The sequence below is a fragment of the Octopus sinensis genome, linkage group LG27 (genome assembly GCF_006345805.1).
Source record: "Octopus sinensis linkage group LG27, ASM634580v1, whole genome shotgun sequence".
Taxonomy (NCBI): domain Eukaryota; kingdom Metazoa; phylum Mollusca; class Cephalopoda; order Octopoda; family Octopodidae; genus Octopus; species Octopus sinensis.
The window spans coordinates 6,119,279-6,139,591 of NC_043023.1; the positions used below are offsets into that span (position 1 = coordinate 6,119,279).

Genomic DNA, 20,313 nt, shown 5'->3' on the forward strand with positions numbered 1-20,313 from the left:
TCGGCCCTTGTGCTGGTGGCACATAAAAGCACCCACTACACTCTCGGAGTAGTTGGCGTTAGGGAGGGCATCCAGCTGTAGAAACTCTGCCAGATCAAGATTAGAGCCTGGTGCAGCCATCTGATTTGCCAGTCCTCAGTCAAATCGTCCAACCCATGCCAGTATGGAAAGCGGACGTTTAATGACGATGATGATGATGATGATGATGGTGAATATTGAGCTGGTGTTTGGAAGATAAATTAATATGAAAGTTTGATTGAATGTTTTTAGTTCACTTTAATCTTTTGTTTCCATATTTCTGTTGAAATTCACAGAGTTTATTTCAATTAATTTAGGAAAATATTAAAGAATTTTGAAAATAACTTTATCATTATACTGGTGCTTGGAACAAACTCATTCTTACTCTCTTTTACTTGTTTCATTTGACTGTGGCCATGCTGGAGCACCACCATTAGTCAAGTAAATCGACCCCAGGATTTATTCTTTGTAAGCCTAGTACTTATTATATCAGTCTCTTTTGCCGAATTGCTAAGTTATGGGGATGTGAACACACCAGCGTCGGTTGTCAAGTGATGTTGTGGGGGGTACAAAGACAGACACACAAACACACACATATATATACATATACATATATACTTTGAAGGCACATGGCCCAGTGGTTAGAGCGTCAAGCTTACGATCTTCAGGTTGTGAGTTCGATTCCCAGACCGGGCTGCATGTTGTATTCTTGAGCAAGACACTTTATTTCACATCACTCCAGTTAACTCAGCTATAGAAATATGTTGTGACGTCACAGGTGCCAAGCTGTATCGGCCCCTTTGCCATTGTCTCAGATAACACTGGTGGCGTGGAGAGGGGAGGCTGGTATGCATGGGCGACTGCTGGCCTTCCTCAAACAACCGTGCCTGAGAGGGTAACTTTGTAGGTGCAATCCCATGGTCAGTCATGACTGAAGGGGGTCTCAATACATATATACAACAGGCTTCTTTCAGTTTCTGTCAACCCAGTCCACCCACAGGGCTTTGGTCAGCCTGAGGCTATAGTAGAAGACACTTGCCCAAGGTGCCATGCAGTGGGACTGAACCCAGAACCATGTGGTTGGTAAGCAAGCTGCTTACACAAACATATACACACACACATATATATATACGACAGGCTTCTTTCAGTTTCCTTCTACCAAATCCACTCACAAGGCTTTGGTCGTCCTGAGGCTATAGTAGAAGACACTTGCCCAAGGTGCCACGCAGTGGGACTGAACCCAGAACCATGTGGTTGGTAAGCAAGCTGCTTACACAAACATATACACACACACATATATATATATACGACAGGCTTCTTTCAGTTTCCTTCTACCAAATCCACTCACAAGGCTTTGGTCGTCCTGAGGCTATAGTAGAAGACACTTGCCCAAGGTGCCACGCAGTGGGACTGAACCCGGAACCATGTGGTTGGTAAGCAATCTACTTACCACACAGCCACTCCTGCGCCTATGAAATTTTGACAGAAGGTTTTAATTTAGATCACTTTAACCCTTTTGTTACCATATATCTGTTGAAATATGCTGCTTTTGTTTTAGTTAAGTTTTAAAATAATGAAAAATATAATAAAATAAATTGTCGTTGTTAAAATGATGACTCTGTACATAGCTTGCATTGCTCTCACCAACCATTCTTCAACTTCTTGTTTCCTTAGTGACCAAGTTAGAGATAATGGTACTGTGGTACAGTATCAAAGGAGGCGCAATGGCCCAGTGGTTAGGGCAGCGGACGCGCGGTCGTAGGATCGCGATTTCGATTCCCAGACCGGGCGTTGTGAGTGTTTATTGAGCGAAAACACCTAAAGCTCCACGAGGTTCTGACAGGGGGTGGTGGCGATCCTTGCTGTACTCTTTCTGAAGGCGGCGAGCTGGCAGAATCGTTAGCATACCGGGCGAAATGCTTAGCGGTATTTCATCTGCAGCTACATTCTGTGTTCAAATTCCACCGAGGTCGACTTTGCCTTTCATCTTTTCGGGGTCAATTAAATAAGTACCAGTTACGCACTGGGGTCGATGTAATCGGCTTAATCCGTGTGTCTGTCTCCTCTGTGTTTAGCCCTTTGTGGGTAGTAAAGAAATAGGTATTTCGCCTGCCTTTACATTCTGAGTTCAAATTCCGCCGAGGTCGACTTTGCCTTTTATCCTTTCGGGGTCGATTAAATGTGTACCAGTTACGCACTGGGGTCGATGTAATCGGCTTAATCCGTGTGTCTGTTCTTGTTTGTCTCCTCTGTGTTTAGCCCCTTGTGGGTAGTAAAGAAATGGGTACAGTATCAAAGGACACCAACAGAACAACAAATGAAGGGCAAAGGGGCTAACCCTTAGCCAATCATGCATGACGCATGATCTTCATCTTTTTTAACCCCTTAGCTTACAGATTAGTCAAATGTAATGCTTACTCTTTTTTTTTTTTTATTACTCTTTTACTTGTTTCAGTCGTTTGACTGCGGCCATGCTGGAGCACCACCTTTAGTCGAGCAAATCGACCCCGGGACCTATTCTTTGTTAGCCTAGTACTTATTCTACTGGTCTCTTTTGCTGAACCGCTAAGTTATGGGGATATGAACACACCAGCATCGGTTGTCAAGCGATGTTGGGGTGACAAACACAGACACACAAGCATATACACACACATACATATATACACAGGTTTCTTTCAGTTTCCGTTTACCAAATCCACTCACAAGGCATTGGTCAGCCGAAGGCTATAGTAGAAGACACTCAAGTCAAAATGCCACGCAGTGGGACTGAACCCAAAACCATGTGGTTGGTAAGCAAGCTACTTACCACACATCCACTCCTGCGCCTATATTTATTCCTAATTTTTATAGATAATTATACACAATCTTGTAGCTTTGTGACTTCAATGACATTGTAAGGTAGGTGTGATAGGCCAGATCTGGCCAGTTTCAATATGAAATAGGTAGAATATCTGGGTCACATCTGGCCAGTTTAAAACCGTTTAGCATTCAGAATATTCTGTCAAAAATAATGCTTATCTATTCACATTGTTTTGTATTAATCATGCATTATCTTATAGATTTGAGATTTCAATGATTACTCTTTTTTACTCTTTTACTTATTTCAGTCATTTGACTGTGGCCATGCTGGAGCACCGCATACCAGGAAAATTTGATGGGTTAATCCAACCCTCAATATCACCATAAAAACTAATATAAGTAAAGAATTCTAAAGACTAGTTTCCAAACACTTCCACATATGCCATAGAATTTTTAATAGGAGAACGTTGAAGGTCAGTTATTCTTGTTGTAAGAACTTCACCTCTTTAACAAACCAACACAATGTTAGTTAACGGTGCCGAAATAAATAACGAACCTAAATGCAACTTCAGAGACCAAAGTTGCTGTCCCTTAGAAGGAAATTGTCTGGTGAAAGCAATTGTCTATAGGGCCAAAGTACAAATGGACTAACAGGTGCATATAAGACATACATAGGTGCTACAGAAAATTCCATCAAAATCAGGATATATTCCCACAGAAATTCCTTAAAATATCCAAAGATATAACAAGTCTGGCCAAATATGTGTGGCAGTTAAAGGAAGGAGAATCTCCTTTCAAACTTTACTGGTCCTTTCTAAAAAAAGCAGCCCTATACAGACACAGAACGAACAGAGGTTCAATGAGGTGTACTTTATGACTGAGTGAGAAATTCATCCTCTTTCAGAAAATTCAGAAAAATGCCTTAAACCAAAGATCAGAACTCTTGAATTGTTGTAAACACTCTTCCAAGTATAGGATGAGCAACTAAAAAATTCCATAAGATAGCAAAAATTGCTATTTGGATTTACTAAATTCGCTCAAATTAACCTACATCTATCGTATATCACCTCACTTAACCTTTATTTCACCAACAAACAGACCCCCTCCCACCAACACACACAAAACCTGTAACTATCTATAATTTAACTCTTCAATACTTTCAAATGCACCCCTCTGCCAACTACACTGAATTTTATATATGGCCTTTTGCCTACCAAATCTTTTTATGATAATTTTAAAAGTATGCTCAGTAAAGAAAATCCATCACTCATCATTTTGTTTCATTTTCTCTCCCAAATTGCATGTCATACATGTATTTGCTTGTATATATATTTCTTTACTACCCACAAGGGGCTAAACACAGAGGGGACAAACACGGACAGACAAACGGATTAAGTCGATTACATCAACCCAGTGCATAACTGGTACTTTATTTATCGACCCCAAGAGGATGAAAGGCAAAGTCGACCTCGGCGGAATTTGAACTCAGAATGTAACAAGACGAAACAAATTTGCTTGTATATATTCAACACGCCAGTCTCATACCAGTGCATATATAATCGTTGTGTATATGTATGTACAATGTATCTATTGTGTGTATATTTACATGTGTGTGTGTGTCGCGAGCCACTACACGTTCTTTATTTTCTCTCCTTGTTTCTCTCTGTATTCCTTTCTGAAGAAGAGCGTAGGCTCGAAACGTTAAAGACTTTTTCACTTCCCAAGTGTTAAACTAATACATCTGTTTGTTGTCCACACCACCTGTCTTCGTGAATTCTCCCCCTATATATATATATATATACATACAGAGTAAGCGCATAAATGTGAAACAAGGTGGAAGAAAATAGTATTCAAATACTGGATGTAGAGTAATAGGCTTTATTAATAAATCAGCAAAAACATCACAAAAACTGTTACTCAGAGTTTCCCGTTCATTGGACAGTTTTGGTTGAGAAACTGTCTGACGAACGGGAAAGTGAAATTCTGAGTAACAATTTTGGCAATATTTTTGCAGCTTTATTAATAAAGTGTGTGTGTGTATGTAGTGTTTTTCCTCTACTGCCAATTTAATTACAAGATCCTTAACTACTGGGGTTTTTTTGCCTTTTTTTACTTACTCGTTTTGTTTGTTTTTACGACTGCACGCACACACACACACATATATATATATATATATATATATATATATATACATACATACATACACAGGGATTGGACAAAATAATGGAAACACCTAGCATCATAATTTTGAAATATCTATAAAACTGTCAAAAGCTTGTTTCTTATTGTTTTTTTGACTTATTATTAGTGTTGCTTGATATGTTTTGCTAAAATTGCTGTTTCTTTTCAGATATCATTAGAAAAAGGTAATTAAAATTCATTAAAATGACAGATCTATCAGACTTTCAAAGAGGTCAAATTATTGGTGTTCATATGGCTTAATAAAAACAGCTGAAATGTTTGGTGTATCAAGAAGTACTGTCTCAAAAGTAATGACAGCCTTTGAGAAAGAAGGGAAAACATCCTCGTCGAAACAAAACTCTGGAAGAAAACCAAAACTTTCAGATAAAATTGTTAGAAAGGATCACAAAACTACAGCTCCCAAAATTACTCCAGAGCTTAATGACCACCTCGAGAACCCAGTTTCTGCAAAAACTGTTCGCCGGGAAATTGCACAAAGCCAGATTTCACGTGAAGGCTGCAATCAAAAAAACCTCTACTTTCAAAAACAAACGTTGCAAAGTGTTTAGAGTGGAGTAAAAACCCTACAGAATTGGTCCCTAGAGCAGTGAAAAAATGTTATTTTCTTGGATGAGTCATCCTTTACCTTGTTTCCAACAACCAGCCGAGTATATGTGTGGAGACAGCCAAAAAAGGCATTTGACCCAGACTGCCTTTTTCCAACTGTTAAACATGGAGGAGGATCTGCAATGATCTGGAAGGCTATATCTTGGAAATCTGCCAGCCCATTGGTTTCCCTTCATGGTAGAATTAAGTCAAGACTATTTAAGCATTTTATCTAATCGAATTCATCCTATGGTTGCGGAACTATTTCTGGAGGGAAACCCAATCTTTCAGGATGATAATGCACCAATTCACACAGCTAAAGTTGTTACTGAATGGCACGAGGAACATTCTAGTGAAGTTGAACATCTTATCTGGTCACCACAGTCCCCAGATCTCAATATTATTGAACATTTATGCTGCATTTTAGAAAAACAAGGAGTTGGTATCCTCTGCCATCATCACTACAAGAACTGGAAACTGTTTTAGCAGAAGAATGGACAAAAATTCCTTTGAAAACCATTCATACTTTCACAGAATTCAAGCTGTAATTACTGCCAAAGGCGGTCCTACCCCATATCTGAACATTTCAGGCCAGTGATAGCAAGTTCAACTCTTTAGCATTCAGATTATTGTCAAATGTAATTTTTATTTATTCACAATGTTTTGAATTAATCGTGCATGACCTTGTACTTTCGAGATTTCAATGATGTTTAAGAATGACATTACTGGACTAGTCCGAGAGGCCAGATCCGGTCAGTTTGAACATAAAACAGGTAGAATATTTGGGACAGATATAGTCAGTTTGACCCCTTAGTATTCACACTATCAAATGTAATTTTTATTTATCCACAATGTTTTGAATTTATCATGCATTATCTTGTAGCTTTGAAATTTCAATGATCATCATTTAACACGTCCATTGTCCATGCTGGCATGGGTTGGACGGTTTGACTGGGCTGCACCAGACTCCAGTCAGATTTGGCATGGTTTTCTGTGGTTGGATGCCCTTCCAAGCGCAATGGGTGTCTTTATGTGCCATTATGTGCCATTATGTGCCATTTGTGTCACACCAGTATCTGCCACAACTGCAATTTCGCTCAGCTAGGGTCTTCTCAGGCACAACATAGTGCCAGCAGTCTCGGTCATTGCCTCCATGGGGCCCAAGGTGATGATGAGACTATTTTTAGAATGACCATACACAGTAAGTGCTAGAAGCTGGATGTGGCCAGTTTGAACATGAAATGGGCTCAATATTTTGGCTAGACATACTCTTTTACTTGCTTCAGTCAGTTGACTGCGGCCATGCTGGAGCACCACCTTTAGTCGAGCAACTCGACCCCGGGACTTATTCTATCAGTCTCTTTTGCCGAACCGCTAAGTGACAGGGACATAAACACACCAGCATCGGTTGTCAAGCAATGGGGACAAACAGACATGCCTACCTTCGAAACACGCTAGAGTTGAACTAGGGACAGCTGATGAAGGGGATTTTTCCTTGTGTAGTTTGTCTTGTACTCTGTTTTTCTGTTGTAAAAAAATGGTTTGTTCCATGCTTGTTTTTCCGTTTTCGTTTCCCGTTGAGTTCTGCGTCTATTTGTGGTGTCCTGTACTCACGTATATATATTTATATATGCATGTATATATACATGTAGATGTAGGTACGTACATATATGTATGTATGTATGCATATATTTTATTTATTACACTAAATAAATAAATATATATACAAATACATATATACAACGGGCTTCTTTCAGTTTCCGTCTACCAAATCCACTCACAAGGCTTTGGCTGGCCCGAGGCTATAGTAGAAGACACTTGCCCAAGGTGCCATGCAGTGGGACTGAACCTGGAACCATGTGGTTGGTAAGCAAGCTACTTACCACACAGCCACTCCTGCACCTATGGTCAGTTTCAATGCTAAAGGGCTCAGATTTGACCCCCAATGAACCCCAGCACAAATGAAGTCAAGTCATATACATGTTTTAATCCATGTTTTATTTTCATATCATTATTGTTATTATTATTATTATTATTATGATAAAGTTGAAATATTTTTATTGGTTATATTTTTTTTTCTTTTCTTATTTTCTGTCAGTTTTCCTTGTTTTATAAAACATAAATTAAGGAGCTGCATGGATGACCCACTGACCAAGACGCACAGACAGAATTAGCAAGAGAGAGAGAGAATGAGGGATTTAAAAAAAATTAGGAGAAAAAATAACAATGAAATGGTTTCTAATTTAATAATTATAATTATCAAATAATAAATTTTATTATTTAAAAATCAGAAACCATCAACATAAATATATTAATAATCTCTTAGAACAAGGCAGATAACCCCAAGAAACGGAGTTGTCTTCCCCTTGGCCAGTAAGCTTTGACACTTGTAAAAGAGAGAGAGAGAGAGAGAGAGAGAGAGAGAGAGGCAGAGATGGATATTAGTTGGGGGTGGCAAGAGAAGGGGGGAAAATGGAGAACACAAACTTGGCGCTGACCTCCTCCCACATTCAGACAAAACAATCTGGGCCCTACTTCTTAACATGATCAGTTCCAGCCCCTCTGGACGTAAAGGAGTTGTTTATATCACATCCTTGACGGAGAGAGAGAGAGAGAGGGCAAACGGCCTGTGGTTGTACAATTGCAGGGCCCAGAACAGCCAACCGGCTTCTTTTGACCGATTCCAGCAACCCCCACCTCTACATTTAAGGTCATACCACAACTGCCCCCTGATTACTCCCCATTGCTCCAGACAGTGGTGATAATGGTGGTGGTGGTGGTGGTAGTGAAAGGGCAAAAAAAGCAGAACGGGCAAAACTTGAAGCGCATCCTTCCAACAAAAACAAATTTACCCTAAAAGCCCCCAAAAAAATACTGGGCCCCTTGCCAAACAATTTTTTAAAAAAATAAGCAAATAACAGCAATGCCCCAGGATGGTTGCAGCTAAAACAGTTAATTCAAATTATTAAGTCCTAACAGCTGTTTCTAGTTTAGGTGATTTTGAGGAGTGACAGGCAGGGCTAGTCCAAACTGCCTGACTGGTAATTTATTTCAGTGACCCTTTAAAGGGATGAGAAGCAAAGCAAACCGTGGCAGGATTTCAACTCAGAACATGAAACCAGAAGAAATACCACAAAGAATATTTTTAGCAATGCAGCATTGGATACAATCAATCCACCTCTCTCCTAATGGGGCCTGAAATATCATAGAAAGGGGGTTAAGTCAATTACATCAACCCCAGTACTCAACTGGTACTTAGTTTATCAACGATGAATGGTTAAAGTCAACCTTGGCTGAATTTGAACCCAGAGTGTTAAGATGGATGAAATGCTGCTATGGTTTTGCAGGCATGCAAACAATTCTACCAACCCGCTGCCTTACCATTCTCCTAATGGCACTTTCTAATTTTGGTACAAGGCCAGCAATTTTGAACGGAAGGGCAAGTTGATTTCATCGACCCCTGTGCTTATCTGGCACTTTATCAACCCAAAAAGGATAAGTTGACCGTGGTGGAATTTTAACTCAGCATATAAACAGCTGGAGCTAATGCCTCAAAGTATTTTCCCCCCTGCTGTGCTAACAATTCTGTTAGCTCAACTGGCCTGCTTTAAGGACAAGGCCTGGAATTTAGGGGGGGGGGGGGGTAGTAAATTACATCAACCCCCCCAATATTCAACTAGTATGTATTTCATTGACCCTGAAAGGATAAAAGGCAAAGTTGACCTCAGTGGAATTTGAACTCAAAACAGAGAGACACAAGAAAATGCCACTAAGCATTTTTGTCCAAATGTGCAAATGATTCTGCCAACTCACCGCATTAGTATTACTACTACTACCACTACTATTAATACTACTAATTTTGCTTATTGGCCACAACGAGCCAAGATTCAATAAAAATAATTACTTCTAATTTAGGACTCAAGGTTGTCAACTGAGTAAAAGGAATTAGTTTTTTACATAAAGAAAATAATAATAAATAAAACTACGTTAGTACTTGTGTTTAATCAACTTCAGAGATTACAGGTAAGGTTCACCAAGGCAAGATTCTGATGTTTTAACAACTATTATTATTATTATTATTATAGGTTTGGCAATGCAAACAAGAAAAATAGAAACTCAAAACATGAGTTTAGGGACTAAAACAGGTAAAATCCAGGCAAGATGGGGTCTTTTTTTAGCTAGCTGATCCTCTGATGTAATAATTACAAACTTCCTACACTTGGGTCCCCGGATCTTACCCATGTAAACATTTGTTAATATTTAGTAGAAGCGACAGAATGACTTAAGGACCAAGTGCTTCATACGTCAAGCCCTTACCAAACTAGTTACGAATCAAAGGGTTAGGGGAAACACTGTGATCGCCAGCATATAAATTTATAACCCTTGGATTTGTAGCTAGTTTTTTTAAGTGCTAACGCATGAAATTCTTGGCCCTGGGGTCGCTCTGTTACTTCTGCCAAATATCAATATATTATTTTTAATGGAAATAGGCCTCAAGTTTTTCTTGAAGGAGGGGAAGGCAGTGAGAAGCAGTTGATTTAATGATTTGTATCAAGCCCGACAGCTCATGAGGGCTGCTGTTGTTGACAGAGACCCATCATGACTCCCCAGAACGATGCTTGAGATCAGAATGTAAAGGGATAGGATTAAAATACCACAAGGCATTTCGGTCCACCACTCTGCACCTCCTGCCAATCTACCGCTCTAATTAATTAATTAACAAGGATTAGTAATCTAATCACAAGGTCCCAAATTACTGTGGGAGGGGTTAGGTGTATGAAAGAGAGGAAATAAGGGGCAGGGCACAGATGATTATCTCACCAACACCCCAGTACATAACAGGTACTTATATTTTATCAGCCCGGCAGAAGGACCTGAGTAAAAAAAATCAGCCCTTGGCGGGGTTTGAACTCAGAAGTCCAAGTACCATGAGGCGTTTGGTTGTACACTACTGACTCTACTTAGCCCAACACCTTAAGCAACAACAATATTAATAGTAATAGTAGTAATAATAGCGGTTCCCGTTTGACTAGGCAAAAATAACAATCAGTTGGGTTGTGATAGCAGCAGGAATGGCTTCTAAACAGGCATAGCAAATGTATGTAGGTATGTGTGTGTCTGTGTGTCCGTGTAATTGTGTGAGAGAGAGAGAAAGGAAGAGAGAAGAGAAAGAGTGTGAGAGGAGGTGCAGTGAGAGGAGTATGTGTTCAATGGTGTGCAGGCAAGAGGTACTTCACATAAGGCACCTCAACATCAACCCCGTCACTGTCGTTACAGCAGAGCTCCAGCACAAGGGCCTTGACATAAGGAGGGATCTTCTTCTTGGACACCCGTTTCACCACCTCTGACAACCTGAAAAATAACAATAAATAACTGTAATTAATATAATGATATAATTAATAAAGATAGTTGTATACTGTCAACTTAATGTGAAAGTCCCATGAAAGGAATTATACTACTGCTATTTAGCCCTAGGAAGCAGCAATGCTTCCTGTCAGCCTTGAGAAATCTCCTGTGTCCTTATGTTTACAAGGGGGAGACAAGCACCCCCCACCCAGAGACTAGTTTCTGAGTCATTGCTCGTCTTCAGTCTGGAGTAGCATGGCCTGCTGTTTGGAGATGCCTATCTAGCCTTTGTAAACATAAGAATTCTAGTGAAATACATTCACTGATTACAAAAATAGAAATAATGCATTTCTAAATCTCTCAGAGAGATATAAGCTGTAGTGGTACAATAGAGTAGTTGTATGCTGTCATCTTAATGTGACAGTCCCATGAAGGGAATCACACCACTGCTATTTAGCCCTAGGAACCTTCAATGTTTCCTGTTGGCCTTGATACATCTCCTGGTCACATTATGTTGACAGCATACAACCACTTTATTGTACCACTACTACATAAATCTCTCAGAGATATTTAGAAATGTATTATTACTATTGATATAATTAATGTTATCCTAAATCAGAAAGAAAGCTAAAGGAAAAACTCTCTGTACTCTGACGCGTTTGTTCCCTTCTAAACCAAAACAGCATCTAGAACAAGTCATCAAACCCCAGCCTGCTGAGCATTTTAATCCAGCCCTTTTGGCAGGCCCTGAATAACCTTCATTAACTTTTCTTTTTCAAACCCTTTGTTTTGGGATTTAATTGAGAGTAATTGCACTGCATGACCATGTGAAAAACACACTTACAGATTCACACTCATTTATGTATTGAGATGTCAGACAGTAGCACCCCCCAAAAAGGCCCTGATAGCACAAAACACAAAAATAATTTTTGCTGATAAAAGAAATAGAAATGTAGAAAAAAAATTTATCAACAATGTAATTTTTCCAGAGGGGTGGAAACATGAACAATTGCTGGTATGTTAATTTAATGACTGGCATCCGTGCTGGCGGGGTGAAAGGAGCACCATACGAGTGTGATCATTGACAGAGCAGCTAACCGGCTTCCATGCCAGTGGCACATAAAAGGGTACCATTCAAGCGTGATCATTACCAGTGTCACCTTACTGGCACTTGTGCTGCTGGACTGACACCTGTGTAGGTGAAATGTAAAAAACACCATTTGAGCGTGGCTGTTGCTGGGGGCACGTAAAAAGCACTCACTACACTCTCGGAATGGTTGGCGTTAGAAAGGGCATCCAGCTGTAGGAACTCTGCCAGATCAAGATTGGAGCCTGGTGCAGCCATCTGGTTCGCCAGCCCTCAGTCAAAATCGTCCAACCCATGCTAGCATGGAAAGCGGACGTTAAACGATGATAGGTTAATAATAATGGATTAAATAAAATAAAATGAAGTGTTAACAAAAATTTCAATGTTATATTTTTCACAAAAGAATAATTTACTGCAGTACAAGGGTAGATGATCGTAGTCATGAAAATTTTGTCAACTGGATTTCTGTCTATTTTTGTCAAATGATTGTTTTGTTTTATGTTCCCAGATTTTTGCTGACCAAATCAAAGTCATGGAAAAAAGGCCCCATATGACCATCCGGCCCACCGGCATGGTACCTAAAGTCAATCCAGCCTGTGAGCTGAAAAGTTTCCTGGCCCCTGATCTAGAAGCAAGTTAAACCAAACCATCAAAAGACCAAAGTTAGTGTTAGTCTTCTATTATAATTCCATTCACATTAAGGATGTTTTAAAGGTATATTAAATCTACCCCAATATTTCACTATTTTATTTTATCAAACCCTACAAGGATGAAAGGTAAAGTTAGTGTTAGTCTTCTGTTATAATTCCATTGACATCTACGATATATTTTGGATTATAAAAACCACCCCAGTATTTCCCTGCTACTTTATTTTATTCAACCCCAGGAGGATGAAATGCAGTGTTCTGTTATAATGAACCAGAGATAGGAGGGAACCCCTGGTTTGCCTGAGATAAGTGCAAAGAGGGGCTGTTAATGGAAATTTAAAGACTAATGACAACCTGACCCCACCATGACCATAATGTAAAAAGTGAAGATACTTACGGTAGGACCATGCGCTCCTGTCGTTTTGAAGGGGTCATAAAGAAGGAGTATAACATACACACACCCTGTGACAACATGGTTATCTCAAGGTCGTACTTGGTCTGGAAAGAACAAGGTGAAATAAGTTTATAGACACAACTTGACAGACAATATATATATATATATATATATAAAACAGGTTTTAAAATAATAGTTGTTACATTGTTCATGTGTTTGTACTGGGTTTAGTTTTGAGTTTTAGGGTTAGGGTTACAGAAAAAAGTGGAAAATGAAGAAATTGGAGGGGGGGGTAGCCAAAAAATTTCAAAATTCCGATTTTTGGCAATTTTCCGGAATCTCTATCCAAAAAGCTGGGTTTTTGGAGGAAAAAAAAAAATTTAAAAGAAAACAATAATCTGCGAGAAAAGGGGGGGGGGGGCTTTCTGAAAATAGTAGCTGAAAAACGGAAAAAAGACCTAAAAAGCAAACGATTGTGGTGGTGCCATGAAGTAAACATGCTTCAGATACACTCATTTATTCATACAAACATGACTGGGATGAAATATGTCATAAATAACAGTGACAAACAAAATATACACCGCCGGAAGTTCTTGTTGATAAACAACAGCAGTAATTTTAATCAGCTCAATAGACATCATTGATTGGTTGAAATTACTGTAACACGAAATAACTTCATAATTATAAACTTTTCTGAACAACACTAAGAGCAAAAGATATTTTATATGACACATTCTACCAGTGTCCAAAGTTTGAAAGTGTTTAGTTACAAAAAAATTAATTTATCGACCTGCAAATAAATAGGAAAAGATCCGAAACCTCTGATGAGAAACAAGATGACATTGATCAAATTTCGATTTCAGGTGATAATATTTTGTCCAAATACTTCATTCTGTGAGTTTATCTCAACAGGGAAAGAGGTTTTGGCTTGCTCGCTCGCAATTCCCACACATCTCATTGAGGTTAGTGCTTTATGTGGCTGTTTGAGTTAAATTCTGACTCACTTCTAGCAAGTATTGGGGCTATTTTGCACCCTCGTTCATTAATTTTAGCTTTTTATTTTAATTGCTAACAGGCCACCTATATTATAATATATTTAATTTATCTAAATATATTATTATAACGTACTATATTTTATATATATATATATATATATATATATATATATATATATACGATTCTGCAATTTAAATTCCCAGTTCAACTACTTTCTTCTTCAATTTCAACTCCCGCTCGATGACCGCAGCAAGTTCTTAAAAAATTTATCTTCTATATTTTTTATTCGTTGTTAATACGTTTATTCATACACTGTTACGAAAATTTAACCTTTTTAGGATACTTTCAAGCCTTCGCCATAACTTGATTTATCTTCCTATCTCTCTCTCTACAATATTTAACCGCAGGCTGCCTCAAGCCGTAATCCATCTTTTTCCCATCTTTCAGTCATTGGCGGTGCGCCCCCCCCCCCACCCCCCACCACCAATACCGTTGAACACTGTTCTCACCCCCACCACCAATACCGTTGAACACTGTTCTCACCCCCCCCACCACCAATACCAGTATACCCCGTTCTCTCTATCTACACCGGATACACCTTACTCATCTACATTGGGTACGCCCTACTCCCTCCTCCTCCTCCACCACTACACTTCTCCTCATATGCTTAAGACAAGCTGCTAGCGCCATAGCTCATCAACTGCCCACCGATCTTACGCTTCTCCTGACACTGCCTCAATCCGACCATCCCCTTTAGTACCCTCCCGCCTCGTCAATCCGACCATCCCCTTTAGTACCCTCCCGCCTCGTAATATCCTACGTTTTTATTTCTTAGGAACCTACACCAACCCTTCCTGCCATCGTTCCTCCTTACCCCAACCTTCCCCACTGGTTGCTCCCCTATATTACCCGCCTCAACTGGACCTCCCCAACTCAACTCTAGAATATCTGTATTTCTTTCCTCTACCTAATTACGTTACTCAGAGACGATAACAAATGTCCACTGCTAACACCAGCTCCTGCCCACGGCGTGGTCAGGTTGGAAGAGAGATCAAAAGAAAAATACCACGAAAACTATCACCACCACTACAACCCTCCTCTTCTCAGGCGCCGAATCCCCCCTGTCCCCCCCACATCTCCTTCCCAGTTTTCAGAGTTGGCACTATCAATGTTGGTACATTGACAGGCAAGTCTAGTGAGATTGTAGAGATGCTAGAGAGAAGACAGGTTGATGTATGCTGCATACAAGAGGTAAGATGGAGAGATGCTTCGGCTAGGGTCCTCACGGGCAAGGCACTTAGATACAAACTCTACTGGAAGGTCAACGCGGAAGGTGTAGGGGGTGTAGGGCATTCTCCCTTGCGGAGGAATGGGTGGATAAGGTCATAGAGGTTGTCAGGGTTTGTGTAGAGTGCTTAAGCTCAGGTTGGTCCTACAGAGTGGCACAGCTATGATTATCTCAGCCTATGCCCCACAAGCGGGACTACCAAATGATCAGAAGGACAACTTTTATGATACCCTTCTGCAGGCTACTTCAAAGACTAGTAACAAGGACCTCATCTTTGTAGGTGGAGATTTTTAACGGGCATGTTGGGCGGGAATCGGGTATCTTCACTGGGGTACATGGTGGATATGGTATTGGCACCAGGAACGATGAGGGAACTAGACTACTGGAATTCTGTGATGCATGTAACCTTTCAATCTGCAACACTAACTTCAAGAAGCCAGTCCTGCCACCTTATAACTTATCAGTCAGGAGACTCCGCTAGCCAAATAGACTTCATCCTCACCAGACAACGGATGCAGGGTTGCTCTTGAATACAAAGTCCCTCCCGGGTGGAAGAATGTATCCCTCAGCATAGACTAATCATCAGTGACTTTAAGCTTGAGCCAGAAGGACTCCAAGAAACAACCAATCCAGAAAAGAAGGATTTGGAGGCTAAAGACCCCTTTCGCATGGTCAGAAATTTAGGGACATACTCATCAAGAAATTTGATGAGAGGAAGAGGAGCTTCAGATGTCAGACATAGAAGGTAGCTGGGAAATGTCCTACGGGACAGCTTGTTGAGTGGCCACAGACCAAGTTTGGGATGGTGCAAAGTCCCTTCCAGACCTAGAATTACGTGGTGGTGGAATAGTGCAGTAGATAAAGCCATCTGTGAAAAGAGACGAGCCTGGAAAGCCTGGAAGGAGGGGGGCAGCAGGGAACTGTACCAGATAGCCAAAAGGGAGGCTGGGCGGCAGGTATCATTGCCAAAGATGTAGCAGAAAAGAAGAAGTTTGCCAATGTCCAGCGTCGCGAGGATCAAAGAGCTGAAGTATTTTCGGATTGCCAGACAGTGTGTCAGAGAAAATAGCGATGTTATAGGAGAGAAATGTGTCCGCATGGATGATGGGGCACTTGCTTTTAATACTGCTAGTGAAAGAAGAGGCTTGGAGAAGCCATTATGAAAGACTGCTAAATGAGGAGAATGAATGGGAGGAGGAGAGCCTGCCAAATGTTGACCCAGTAGAGGACCAGCTACCCGAATAGACAGCTCCGTTGTAGATAAGGCAATTAAGGATATGAAACCAGGCAAGCCCTGGCCTATCAGGAATCACTGCTGAGATGCTTAAAACAGCTGGCTATGTGGGCCATGCCATAGTCACCCGCATTGTAAACCAGGTAGTTCACAATGGAGCCATACCCATGACTGGTGCAGCAGTACCATAGTCAACTGCTACAAGGGTAAGGGTGATGCTCTAGATAGAAAATAACTACAGAGGTATCAAACTGTTGGACCAGGTGATGAAGGTCTCAGAGAAGGTCATAACCAATCTCATTAGGGAGAGAATTTGTTTAGATGAAATGCAGTTCGGTTTTGTACCAGGTAGAAGCACCACTGATGCTATATTCCTGGTTCGACAACTGCAGGAGAAGTACCTAGCTAAAGATAAAACCCCTCTACATAGCTTTTGTAGACTTGGAAAAGCCTTTGACAGGGTTCCCCGTTCCCTTATCTGGTGGTCGATGCGGAAACTGGAGATTGAAGAATGGCTAATAAGGGCTGTACAGGCTCTATACAGAGAGGCTGTTAGCAAGTTTAGGATTGGCAACGAATATAGTGAAGAATTCCGAGTAGAAGTAGGTGTGCACCAGGGCTCAGCCCTCAGTCCCCTTTTGTTCATCATAGTACTTCAAGCAATAACAGAGGAATTCAAAACGGGATGCCCCTGGAGCTCCTCTATTGCCGATGACCTAGCTCTCATAGCAGATCACTACCGGAACTAGAAGAGAAATTTCGGGTATGGAAGCAAGGGTTGGAATCAAAGGCCTTAGAATAAATGTAGCAAAGACCAAAGTATTAGTAAGCAGCAAGAGTACTCAACACACATCCCCTCGGTAGGTGGCCCTGCTCAACCTGTAGGAAAGGTACAGGTAGAAACTCCATAAGATGCACCCAATGTAAGTTATGGACCATAAGAGGTGCAGCAACATTAAAGGGAAATTAAACAGATAAGATAGCTTTCATGTCGGCAGATGCACAGGGACAATAGACACAACAGACACTCAGAAAAACAGATTCCATCACACTCCAGGGAGAGAAACTAGAAGTAGTTGATAGTGTTCCGCTAACTGGGAGACCAAGTTAGTAGCGGAGGTGGATGCAGAGAGTAGATATCACCACTAGAATACGAATACGCATAGCTGGGCAAAGTTCAGAAAGCTCTTACCCCTACCCCCATAAACTCTACACCTAAAGGCCTCTAACAATAGCTCCTAAAGAAAGCAAAAGGTATTATTGATGATGCATGTGTGCGAACTGCCATGCTTCACGGTAATGAAAAATGGGCTGTGACTGCAGAAGACATGCGTAGACTTGAAAGAAATGAAGCTAGCATGATCCGCTGGATGTGTAGTGTCAGTGTGCACGCAAAACAGAGTGTAAGTATCCTGAGAGAAATGCTGGATATAAGAAGCATCAGATGTGGTGTGCAAGAGCGACGCTTGCGATGGTATGGTCATGTGCTGCGGATGGATGAAGAGAGATGTGTGAAGAAGTGCCACTCCAAACAGTTGAAGGTATCAGGGGAGAGGTAGACCCAGGAAGACATGGGATGAGGTGGTCAAGCATGACCTCAGAGCATTGGGCCTCACTGAGGCAATGGCGAAGGACCGAGATCTCTGGAGATATGCTGTGACTACAAAGACCCGGGCTGCTTCTGCAGCAATTCCACATACCCCCTACCCATTCTAAGTACCCCCCTACCCATTCTAAGTACCCCGGAGCTCAATGACATCATTGATTGGTTGAAATTACTGTAACACGAAATAACTTCATAATTATAAATTTCTGAACAACACTAAGAGCAAAAGATATTTTTATATGACCACCATTCTACCAGTGTGTCCAAACAGTTTGAAGGTGTTTAGTTACAAAAAATTAATTTATCGACCTGCCAAATAAAATAAATAGGAAAGATCCGAAACCTCTGATGAGAAACAAGATGACATTGATCAAATTTCGATTTCAGGTGATAAGATATTTTGTCCAAATACTTCATTCTGTGAGTTATCTCACAGGAAAGAGGTTTTGGCTGCTCGCTCGCAAATTCCCACACATCTCATTGAGGTTAGTGATTTATGTGGCTGTTTGAGTTAATTCTGGCTCACTTCTAGCAAAATATTGGGGCTATTTTGCACCCTGTTCATTAATTTTAGCTTTTTATTTAATGCTAACCGGCCACCTATATTATAATATATTTAATTGATCTAAATATATTATGATAACTTACTATATTTATATATATATATAATATATATATATCAGGCTAAACGTAAAAATAATTACATACACAAAAAATACATACACCACATATATATATATATGTTAGTTAGTTAATTTGGCTCAAAAGCAAATAGCAAGGCCATGTAGGGGGACATGGAGTTAAGTACAGGGTGGTGTTCATGTAAAGAGTTCAGGCCACTTGAGGTCCAGGGAGGCTTTGAACAAAGCGGTCGTCGGCATCTTCACCATCTCATCTGGCAGCTTGTTCCACGGATCCGCAACCCGGACGGAGAAAGCTCCTCTCCTTCGATTGAGATGAAATCGTCGCAGGTAGAGCTTTTCGGAATGACCTCGCAGCCGACGCTCTGGAGCAGGAGTGAAGAACAGCTCTTTCGAGAGGTTACACTTTCCGTATGATGTTGTGGGCGAGAATGAGATCACCACGGCGGCGGCGTTTTTCAAGAGAATAAAGGTCGAGCGTCCTCAGCCTTTCTTCGTAGGACAAATTTTTGAGACCATGAACCATGCGGGTAGCCAGCTTCTGGACTCTTTCGAGATGATGTATGTCTTTGAGGAGATAAGGAGAAGAGGCTTGAATCCCATACTCCAATATGGGTCTCACCAGCGTGACATAGAGCGGTAGGAATATGGCTGCTGTGAGCATTCCGAATGACCGTCGAATCAAGAACAGAATTCCGCGCGCTTTGTTGGCAGCATGGACGCACTGGGCCGAAGGCGAAAGGAGGAATCCACCAAGATACCCAGGTCCTTTACCTGATCGGTCCTCTCCAGCAGCAGACGACCCGGCTCGAAATCAAGTTGAGTTGCAGGAGGAGAGCCAACAGGCAGATGACAGCACTTTGACACGTTCAGACACAGGTCCCAATCGTTAGACCACTTCCAAATTTGGTGGAGGCATCGACGAAGATCCTCTATATCACCGCAAGGGGCGACCAGTTTGATATCGTCGGCAAATAGAAGGGTGTGTTGCGTGAGGTCGTCGGGCAAGTCATTTATGAAGACCAAGAACCTTGAGGCACGCCACTGCTCGCACTGGAGACGTCGGACCGCGAACCATTAACTTGGACTTGGAAGGAGCGATCTGAGAGGAAGGCACCAACCCATCATACAATATCCGGATGGAATATTGTTACACATATACGAAGGGCTTCTTTCAGTTTCAGTCTACCAAATCCACTTACAAGGCTTTGGTCGGCCTGAGGCTGTAGAAGACACTTGCCCAAGGTGCCACACAGTGGGAATGAACCCGGAACCATGTGGTTGGTAAGCAAGCTACTTACCACACAGCCACTCCCATTGCGCCTATAGTTTAGTTCCATTTTGAAAAATAAAAATTTATTTTACAGTTTATAATTGTTTATATTTTTAATTACATATATATACGGGGGCACCAAAATCTTTCAGGTGCTTAGGGCCTCTATCGGTCTCACCCTGGATGCATGCATGGCA

The 20,313-nt window shown here is 41.0% G+C and overlaps 2 protein-coding genes across 4 annotated transcripts in view; both read right to left on the bottom strand.

Moving 5' to 3' along the window:
• LOC115225490 (neurofascin-like) overlaps positions 1-20,313 on the bottom strand; it is a 498,646-nt gene that overhangs the window by 159,985 nt on the left and 318,348 nt on the right. The gene's annotated exons all lie outside the window — the stretch shown is intronic.
• The window catches only part of LOC115225288 (ubiquitin-like modifier-activating enzyme 1), a 130,695-nt gene continuing 120,100 nt past the window's right edge, over positions 9,719-20,313 (bottom strand). For all 3 annotated transcript variants that reach the window (XM_029796226.2, XM_029796227.2, XM_029796228.2), the window contains 2 exons: positions 13,082-13,182; positions 9,719-10,956 (listed from right to left, as the gene is read on the bottom strand). In XM_029796226.2, the coding sequence (XP_029652086.1) occupies positions 10,812-10,956; positions 13,082-13,182 (246 nt within the window). In that variant the 3' untranslated portion in view covers positions 9,719-10,811. The remainder of the gene's footprint in view (positions 10,957-13,081; positions 13,183-20,313) is intronic.